We start from the raw sequence: 10,177 nt of genomic DNA, 5'->3' as shown, positions 1-10,177 counted from the left end.
ACATGCAATTAAATATTTTCTCTCTCTTTCTCTGAAAAGTATGAGAGAGCTCATACTGCCAGTTTAGTATAAAGCAGAGCATTTCTCAGAAGTACTTTGTTCTAGACGAGAGGAAGTCTCGGGTCATGTGGCCACCATGTCGTCACAATGCTACAGCAAACACAGAAACCTCGCATTTTCCTGTCCTGATCACTGCTCTAAAAATATCACAGTTGCAAATCTGACGATCGCCATTTTTCATGAACACTATTCAGAGTAGACAACAGATTTAGTGTTATTAGCTTTGATTTTTTTTTAAAACAAGTTAATAATGTGGTTACATTATAAAAAAATAAGGAGGAGGAGAAAAATCAGTCAATCTGGAAATTCTAGATGTAGTTAAGTCATTTGCAATGACTTGCAACTCAGTAAGTGTTGGAATGCAAAAAAACATTAAGGAGTAAAACCCCCTAACTTTCTATTCTCAGGTGCTTACGTGTAGACTACATTCCTAAATGAAAAATGGGTAAATAAGGGAAATCCCTTGATCCCACTAAGGCAGGTTCACACACAATAACTTGGAATGTGTCTAAATTAGACAAGAGCAGGTTGAGGACTTTGCTGAGTAAGCCTAGGCTACTGAAACTTCCTTACCGTGACAGCACAGTAGGCTATTACAGATTTCTAACACGTTGAGCAGTAATGATGGTGAAATGAAATCACAGTTGAATCAGTATCTTGATGTCTATTATGAATATTTAATATTTAATTCTCTGTTATCAATGTCCTGTTTGACTGCCCGCTCATCGGGGTAACAGAAAATGGCGCTACTCTCGTATCACACCGCGGACTCACTCTTGTTTCACACAAATGCAACTAACGCCACCTTGCATCTCGTTTTTTGATTGTGGTGAAAATAACCTCACTTTGTATTAATATTGCTGCAATATGATTGCAGTTAGTCTTGTTGCTGGGCCGATTGTTTTGTACATTCACGGAGTGGTGAATGTGATTTCATGTTGTTGATCATGGAATAATATTCCAATCAACCAGATTTGAGGGACAAGTTTACAGTTTATGTAAGTGTAGGCTTATAACCAGTGCTTCTATCAGTGTTATTCACCTATCATTTTTCTCTGATTTTAGGGATAATTTATGGGTAGGGTTAGTGGTAGGAATAGGATAAAATTTTCAGTCAGGAATGTTGTTCCGGGATCAACAAAATGTCTTGCTTAGCAAAATCACTGAGCAAAATTTTAAGACAATAATATACAGGAAAAATTATAAAATTACACAGATTCAGATTAACATGGAAAATATGCACACATTTTAAGATAAAGTGTCCTTTTTAAAGAAAACATGCATTTGTGTATATGCATTATTGCATTAAAACATCCATATGTTAAATTATTGTAAAAGAAATCATTTTTGTAAGTTATTTTGAAGTTCTTCAATTTAGGATTGTTATGACTTGGCAGCATTATGCCAGGATGATGTCATTTTTGACAATGGAACAAAAGGGAATTACCAAGGTATGTCTATAAAAGCTTAGATTCACATTCACATTCACATCTTTCATCACATCTTGGTCAAGCATGAGCCGAATCATCTTTCTCATGTCATTGGTCTTCCTCATCTGCATGGCTTTCACTGAGGGTAAGAGCTTTTTCACATCTTATCTTTTCAGCATAATATCATGACATTAAGTCTACACTTGTAGCCTACTACATGTACTACATGCTTTATGAGTGCAAGTTTTATTACTTTACTACTTTACTTTATTGCTTTTGGCATAATAGTGAGCAAACAAACATGACAAGTCTAACAGGTCACCTAAAGAATAAGTTAGATATTTTACACTTGAGTAACAACATCCAGATAGGTTAGCATGCAGTTTTATTCTCTAGTTTTTTTATTGATATCTCTGCTTTAGGCCAACGGATGTTCATAAGCAAGCGATGCCTGTGCCACAGAACATATGACAGTCTGCGGCCTGGAAACATCAAGGAATGGAAAGTGCACAAACCAAGTGCATTCTGTGACACCACTGAGATTGTGTAATGCAATTTATTATTCAGAATGTTTTTTATGATGTTTGTGTGTGTTAAACAATGTGTGATCATTGATTTGATCAGTGTAAACTAAATGCTCCATATTTTGCCAACAGTGTGATTTTGAAGAAACCTCATATAAAAGTCTGCCTGAATCCTAAATCTCCACTAGGACAACGACTACAAGCGAATTAAGACACTCATGGACAGCTGAGCACCAAGTACATTCCAGATCATACATCAGATGATGTAAGAACAGGGTCCCTTTTGTGATTGTGATTTTAGAAATGGTGTCTATAAATAAAAGTGATTTATTTCAAAAAGATCCTTCACTTCAGAAGATAAAGACTCTTCAATTCAGCTTAAATTACTTTAAAGTAATATAGAAGAAGGAGAGGCATGAAAGGAAGGAATTATTCTGCTGTTTCAAATGCAGTACCAGTCAGGATGCTGTCATTGGTCTTTTTTTATGTCATCTTTGAATCTGGTCAACCTATATATCTGTAAATGCCTTGTATGGTTTCCGTTAAAGAAGCTTTGTAAAATTGAAGGGAAAAAAAATGTTTGTCAAAGAATATTTTGATATAATGTTTAGTAAGAGTTTGCTTTTCAATGTTCTTTATTTTAAACAACATTATTATTTAAAAAAAAAAAAATATATATATATATATATATATATATATATATAAATGTGTGTATGTGTTTTGTTGTATTTATATTGTGCCAAATGTATGTTGAATTACAAATTTATTCTTTTATTTTAAAACAATCAGAGTTAAGTTGAATTAAAAAATTAACATAAATCAATGTAAGAATGTCTTATTATTTAGTTTGTCCCCTTTAGTTTTAATGACTGAATGAACTCCAAAAGTTTATGTAAAACCTGATGATCATGTTCTTCAGATTTTAGGTGATCCATTATCCATTGAGCTTCAGTGGAAGAACATCTGACCGTCTGTACAACGAGTAACCTGATCATGACACAAATGTACGTTTTTGATTAGTGAACTAGAAATAGTGCGGATTCTGAAATATGTATTATTCAAGTGGTTCTTGTAATTTTTTCTTTTTGGATTATGCCCCCTACTGGACATGGTTTGTAAAGGCCATGGGGTGCAATACCTGCACAAAGTCTCAAATGAGTAAGAAAGAATGACCATAAATGATCCAATGGCATGTGCTCCTAACACTACATTGTTCATAATACGTTCCAATGTGAAATTCGACAGTTTATCTAAGGTATTTTGAAGGCCACCAGCAGCACTGCATGTTAATTGACTGCCATATTAGACCACTAGATGGAAGTAAAAACAAAGACCATTCGGGTTTTTATTTTGCAATAGTGATTCAGGGATCAGGGCAGTTTTTAATTTCAGCTATAGCCTACAAGACAAAGGCATATCTATGCAATATATGTGGTCAGGTCCAGAATGAGGCACTTCAGGTAACAAAGATAACATGTCTCAGAATAGCTGAAAATGAACCTAGGCCTATCCCAAAAGCAAGCTAGCCTACCTCATAAACTTTGTTCCTGTAGTAGAAATCTTTAGTTGGACTTCGTATTTAACGAAATGATCTATGCGAAACATTTTGTTACATCAGAAATGTATTTAGATAAACCCATTGGAGTTAAGGATATCAAAATAAAGCTTAATGCCTCTAAAGGCTTTATTTCCAACGCTAACGATCATTATAAGACAATTTAGGATGAGGGCTGTTATATTCAATTTATCAGATGTTTGTAGGCTACTTTGTAGCTAAATGGCAGTGTGCAAATATGTCTGAGCAGGTAGCCTACTGAAAAACAAGTGACGTAGCCTATGGTTACCTTCCTGTGAGTACAGCGACAAAGTTCGCATGTTGTGAAAGACTCATTATTTGGGTTTCACTAGTAAAAGACATAACAGGCTGTAGGCCTATATCATATGATGACATCAGCAATGGGGGAGTAGGGAAATAGCTATAAGTAATCTCATAAAAATATTTTCATTTATTAGGGTTCATTTATGACTAATCTGTGAATTATGAGTCATACCTCTTACAGTAGAAATGAGTGGAGCCTCGTGTGGTCAGAATCCACGGAAGCGCCCCCGCGAGCTAAATATCAGCGCGAGCGCTTGAAGTTTCTGCATCTATTTCGTGAACGGAAAGTGGAACAAAAGCCTCAACGCATTGTGTAGACGACATGTTCAGGCCTTCTACTACCCACATGCTGTATAGTCTATTAATGAACTTATCAAACCACTCCATTGGTGCTGTGGATTTTGTGGATAATGTGTTGTCCGAGTGACTGAATGTCAAATTGCAGTTTACCATTCTGAATAGCTGGGGGAAAAACCCCGTTTTGCGATTATGTTAATGCCTGTCGATTCCACAGCCTGATTTCATTTTACAGTCTATAGGAAAAATGGCATAGGCTTTTGTCAGGCCCACGAAATAGCTAAATATTTTTTTCGAAAGAATTTTTTTTTTTTTTTTTTTTCAACTTTGGGCAATTCTGTTTCCTGGATGTTGATTATTTTTCTTTCTTTCTTTCTTTCTTTCTTTCTTTCTTTCTTTCTTTCTTTCTTTCTTTCTTTCTTTCTTTCTTTCTTTCTTTCTTTCTTTTTTTTTCACTTTACAGATGCCTTTTATGTATTGCCTTTCATTTATTTCGTGAAAATTATTTCTTTTATTTTTTCTTTCAAAAATTACATTTGTCCCACAGTTTTACAAGACTTGTTTTCCAAGTAAACAGGAGACTGGCATGATGTGACATTTGAGTTGTGATGAAAAATCAAGATACATTTATTGTTGTTTTGCATAGCCTAGGCTACATCAAATTCTGGCTATACAATTAGTGGAGGCGAAAATAAGTTAAAATGTAATTTCCACCACAAAAAGCTGTTGAACTAGACAAAGTACAGTTAATTTAAGATCGGATGTTCATGACTTTTAGAAAAACTTCAACAATGAGAGAATTCACCTGTTATGCATGTCGCATGTGTGTTTCGTTTTCATGGACTTTTAGTTTGTAATAATTCGTCCTTTGGTTGAGTTTCCTGCCACTCATCAGTTTCCGGACACTAATCTTCATCACAGCTGTTCTCATTTAGCTGAACGATGACATCACTGGCTGTATAGATAAATGAACTAAGTTAATAACTTCTTTTTTTTTTTTTCAACAAAAATGAAGCATCACTGATCTTATGTTGGACTATGACACTATATTCTTCTAGATCTGCTGTACAGTTGAAACAAACTTTGTTGCATTATTTTCCTGTTATCACCGTGAAGCTGCTTTGAAACAATCTGTATTGTAAAAAGCTCCATATAAATAAAGGTGACTTGACTTGACTAGTTCATCCCCATGTGTATTTGCGTCCCTCATCTTCACTCAGTGTTTGTCCTGTCTCGTTTGTGTTAGCGTGAGTGTAAGTTGTGTCAGTTCTAAGCCTTCTGTTGATTGAATCTTTGTTGTGTATTCCTAAACCCTTACTGACATAATACGATAAAGTGATTTGATTTGATTTGACATGTACACACACAATGAGACTGTAATAAAAGAAAAACACCCACACATTTTAATATTTGTACAAAGTAATTTTGTCACACAGTATATTTTTACAAAAATATGTATTAGTATTCACAGAAATGACATGTATAAGAACATGATACACCTGAAAAACAAATTTTCCTTCTGAAGTAAACAAAAGCAGATCAAAGCTTTGGGACCTACATTCTAAAATATATATGTGAGAGGATGTATATTTTCCAGGTTTATGTAGGCTTAAAAACAGGTAGGCAAAAAAAGGTTACTGTAAAGGTCAAAGGCAATTTAAAGTCAAAAGATCTCTTGGGATCCAGAGACAAAGGTCAATACAATTTTCATAATTAAATGGGGGGCGTATAAATAAGCACAAAAAGACGAATAACTCAATTAAAACAGTCTTTAATCCAAAAATCCTCAGGAAACACATCCATTTAACCAAGACGAGACCGGAGAACTGAACAAAACAGGGAGTATATATACACAGGCTAAATGAGTTCATTAATAGAACGAAAGGTGAACGGAATCATTCATCAAGGGAACACACTTTGGTCACAAAACAATGAAACTAAACCAAAACAGAACATGATACAGGCACTTTTGCTATGTTATTAATTTATTTTTGCAATGGCACACAGAATATTGAAATTCAAAAAAACTTTTCATAGTCACATACTTATTTCTTAGGTTTACAGAACACCCCCCAAAAAAAAAAAAAAAAAAAAAAAACCTGAATCTTTGTTTATTACAAACTGTAATCCTAAAATGGCTTGGACAGTATTTTTTGCACTGTAGATTTAATTAAATGTTCTTAAAGCTCTCCTCTGGCAGTTTGGCATACTTTTCTTTTGTAAACTGCTCCAATTTTAATATTAAGGCTGGCTTCTTCCAACTGCTGCTTTCATCCTTCCATTGATATTTAATTGGTTTTATATCTGGATTTTATATTGCTTGCCACTTTTATTTTCAACCATTACTGGAAGTTTTTTTCTTTTTTGGAGGTTTACAGACATTTATCTTGCTGACCTTTGATGCTGGCTGAATTTACGGTAAGGTAAAGAAATGCCCAAGCCAGCACTTGCTCAGAGCTGGGCAGTCTGAAAATAGATGGAATCTTTAGCTCGACAAAGGCAGCATTTTCTGTTCCCTTATTTTGCAATTTCGGTCTGTTCAACAAGGCAGTTGTGTTTGTCAAACTATTTTAGTAAACAAGTTTCAGCAAAATGATCATCCGCTTATTATTCATGCAGTACACTAAAATTCCCATCTTCAACATAACGAGAATTTGAGTCTAAGACTTGAGTCTAGATTTGAGTGTAAATTTGCTTTTTTTTTTTTCGGTAACAATTCAGATAAATCCAAATAAAGCTTTATGCTTCTTATGTCATACTCTTCTCCTGTAAAGTATGCAATCATTATAAGACAAGTTTCCTTGTTACACGTTACGTATAGTTACAGTACACTATAAATGATGGGTTACACTTTATTTTAAGGTGTCATTGTTACAGTGTAATTATATATTTAAGTACTGAGTAATATTAAGCAACTACATGTACTTACTATAGGGTTAGGGTAGGATTAGGATTTGGTTGAGGGTTAGTTGCATGTAATTATGCAGAATTGATTGTTATTACTATGGTAAGTACATGTAACATATGTAACAAGGACACTGTAAAATAAAGTGTTACCAAATTATGGATAATTATATCCGTCCTTCAGATGAGACGTTAAACCGAGGTCCTGACTCTCTGTGGTCATTAAAAATCCCAGGATGTCCTTCGAAAAAGAGTATAACACCGGCATCCTGGCCAAATTCGCCCCTTGGCCTCTATCCATCATGGCCTCCTAATCATCCCTATACTGATTGGCTTCATCACTCGGTCTCCTCTCCACCAGTAAGCTGGTGTGTGTGGTGGGCGTTCTGGCACAATATGGCTGCCGTCGCATAATCCAGGTCACCAATGCACATTGGTGGTGGTTGAAGAGATTCCCCCTTCCATGTAAAGTGGTTTGAGTACCCAGAAAAGCGCTATATACTGTAAATGTAACGAATTATTATTATTATTTATTTTTTTATATGCATTTAACTCTAAACTAACCAAAAACCCACACTAACCATATAGTAGTAGCTAATTATTACTCAGTACTTAAATACACTGTAACACGGGCACCTTAAAGTAAAGTGTAACCATTTATATTAACCATTTAATTTTAATATAAATAATATTTATTTTATATGTATCAAATGTTTTACTGCTCCTGACTTTTCTGCTGTTTAAATATATAGAGAAAGCGATTCAGATTCTGCTTGATATTTTACATAACAGTATTATAATGCACCAGCCTAAAAAAAAGCTTAATTTTTCTGTAAAAGTGAAATATCAGTCTTTAGATCGCAAAACACAAATTTCAGATGACAGTCATTTTTGTGCACATTATATCTGGAGTGAGCTCAGTCAAGCCACTAAAACATGAAACTGAAAGTATATTTCAAATCTTTTCAAGAGAATGGAAACCAGTTTCCAAAGTGAAACAGTGAAAGTAGTTTGCGGATAAAAGAGAATTGAAGACTGCACAATTGTGATAAGAAACATACATGAAAGGAAACAACTTTTTAAAAATTCTTTATATATGTGTGCATGCAGTTTCCCCCGACAAACCTATAGGTATTTTCCATAATTATTTTTATTTTATTATTGAGCTGTTTTAATCTTATTACATTCAGGATGGAAGATCATTTTAGGCTATAAATGATTCTTCTGTTGACACTTTGAGTTTTTATTACTAATGAATTCTAATAACTAATACAATAGGGGGGGAAAAAATGCAAATTATATTACAAAACGTGAATACAAAAGTCCATTGCCATGTGTTAATTATCACCAATGAGTTAACAAAATCCACTAATAAGATTCAGAAGTAAAGTTGGTTACACTGCATTTCAATGTGTCCTTGTTACAGTGTAATTACATTTAACCACTGAGTAATATTAATTAACCAAATGTACTTACTATAAGGTAGGGTTAGGAATATGGTTTGGTTAAGGGTTAGGTGCATTATGCATAATTTACTGTTAAGTAAGATGTGTAACAAGAACACTAAAATTGTTACAGTAAATGAAACAAAGTCCTGAAAAATAATAGAGGATGTAGAGCTTCAAAAGAATATATATATATATATATATATATATATATATATATATATATATATATATATATATATATATATATATATATATATATATATATATATATATATAAAGTATTATCTTTCCATCTCCACTTAGAGTAAAGCTATAATTATTCAGCAAAATGCTGTCAATGCAAATGCATTTTTTTCCACTCCTTTATCACTTCCTCTTTTGAGCATCAATATAAACTGCAGAAGACGCCTCTCGTCCTGGACCTGCTTCACTCCACGCCTGATCTCAGCCTCAACATGTCACTGAACTCATATTTACTGCTGGCAGTTTTTGCAGTCTGCTGCTTCTCAACCCACATGGGTAAGTGTCTAGAAAAAAAAAAAGTTATATTTAATCATTACATTTTAAATTATTGTATAATATTTATATGATTTGTGTATTAATTTAATACAAACTTGTGTATTAACGTGCATTAACTTAATTTATTTGATCAAATGTCTATAAATATAAGGTGCTTTTAAAGTTTAAAGGTGGATCTGTGTTATCATTTACTTTAAGCTCTCAGCTGTTGTTGTTGGGATGCACAAATGTACTTTATTATTTTTAAAAAACAAAACAAATTAGCTTTAATTCATGCCTTTGATTCTGATCAAATGATTTGAATATTGTACTTTTGAGAAACATAATTCTAACTGTTTCAGCATTCCCAATGGATGGGATTGCTACCAACAACAAGTGTCAGTGTCTGACCACCACCTCAACCATAATCCCACCTCGTCTGTTCCATAAGATTGAGATCCTGCCTCCAGGAGCACACTGTCGTAAAATCGAGATCTTGTGAGTTGATGTTTTGCCTCTATACGCTTCAATCACAGACATGGGGAAATGTGCATGGGGGTGGGCATTTCCTCTCTTCTAACAAACCTCAGAGCTCTCGAAAATACCATACATTATTTGCACATTTACCCACGCAGCTCTCAGACAAATGTCACTTATAGCCCAGACAAATATTGTTGCATATAGTCATCAAATCTCTTTCAATTCTTCAGGATTACCAAAATGGACGGCAGAACAGTTTGCATAAACCCCGAAGCACGATGGATCAACAATATCATCTCAAAAGTAATGAGAAGGTAGGATATCAAGTTTTAACTCCCAAAATCGAAACGGTCTAATCTAGATTTGACCTTTTTTTTTTTTTCTTTCTTTGCGTTGTCTAACTATCTTCTCCTTTTGTTTCTTTTCCCTTTAGCAAAAGAACTGTAAAGGAAAATGCTGCGCCCACTGTGGCATAAATCAATGTGGACAAGAACAACCGCAAGAAAGATATTTTCCATTTTCTCAACTATTCCTTTTGTTCAAACCGCTAACTCTAGTGTGCTGAATGCTATACAGCCACAAATTTATATGTTGTTATCGTACGCTGCCTAAAAAAACCTGTAATTATCATTTTGAAATAAAAATCTCACAACCTTC

At 34.0% G+C, this 10,177-nt stretch overlaps 1 protein-coding gene and 1 long non-coding RNA gene across 2 annotated transcripts; both read left to right on the top strand.

The window, feature by feature from the left end:
- The first annotated feature begins 1,558 nt into the window (after window positions 1-1,558).
- On the top strand, window positions 1,559-2,585 carry LOC307158149. Its single transcript, XR_013821189.1, has 3 exons — window positions 1,559-1,635; window positions 1,913-2,036; window positions 2,147-2,585. It is a non-coding gene; the product is annotated as an uncharacterized lncRNA (long non-coding RNA).
- A 6,341-nt stretch (window positions 2,586-8,926) lies between these two features.
- cxcl13 (chemokine (C-X-C motif) ligand 13) lies at window positions 8,927-10,166 on the top strand. The gene is made up of 4 exons (XM_079872957.1): window positions 8,927-9,061; window positions 9,403-9,538; window positions 9,751-9,834; window positions 9,954-10,166. The coding sequence occupies exons 1-4, from the start codon at window positions 8,998-9,000 to the stop codon at window positions 9,994-9,996; spliced, it is 327 nt and encodes a 108-aa protein (XP_079729083.1). The 5' UTR covers window positions 8,927-8,997; the 3' UTR covers window positions 9,997-10,166.
- Window positions 10,167-10,177: the final 11 nt, after the last annotated feature.

The sequence above is a fragment of the Squalius cephalus genome, assembly GCF_949319135.1.
Source record: "Squalius cephalus genome assembly, chromosome: 5".
Taxonomy (NCBI): Eukaryota; Metazoa; Chordata; class Actinopteri; order Cypriniformes; family Leuciscidae; genus Squalius; species Squalius cephalus.
This window is presented reverse-complemented; position numbering and strand designations above follow the sequence as displayed.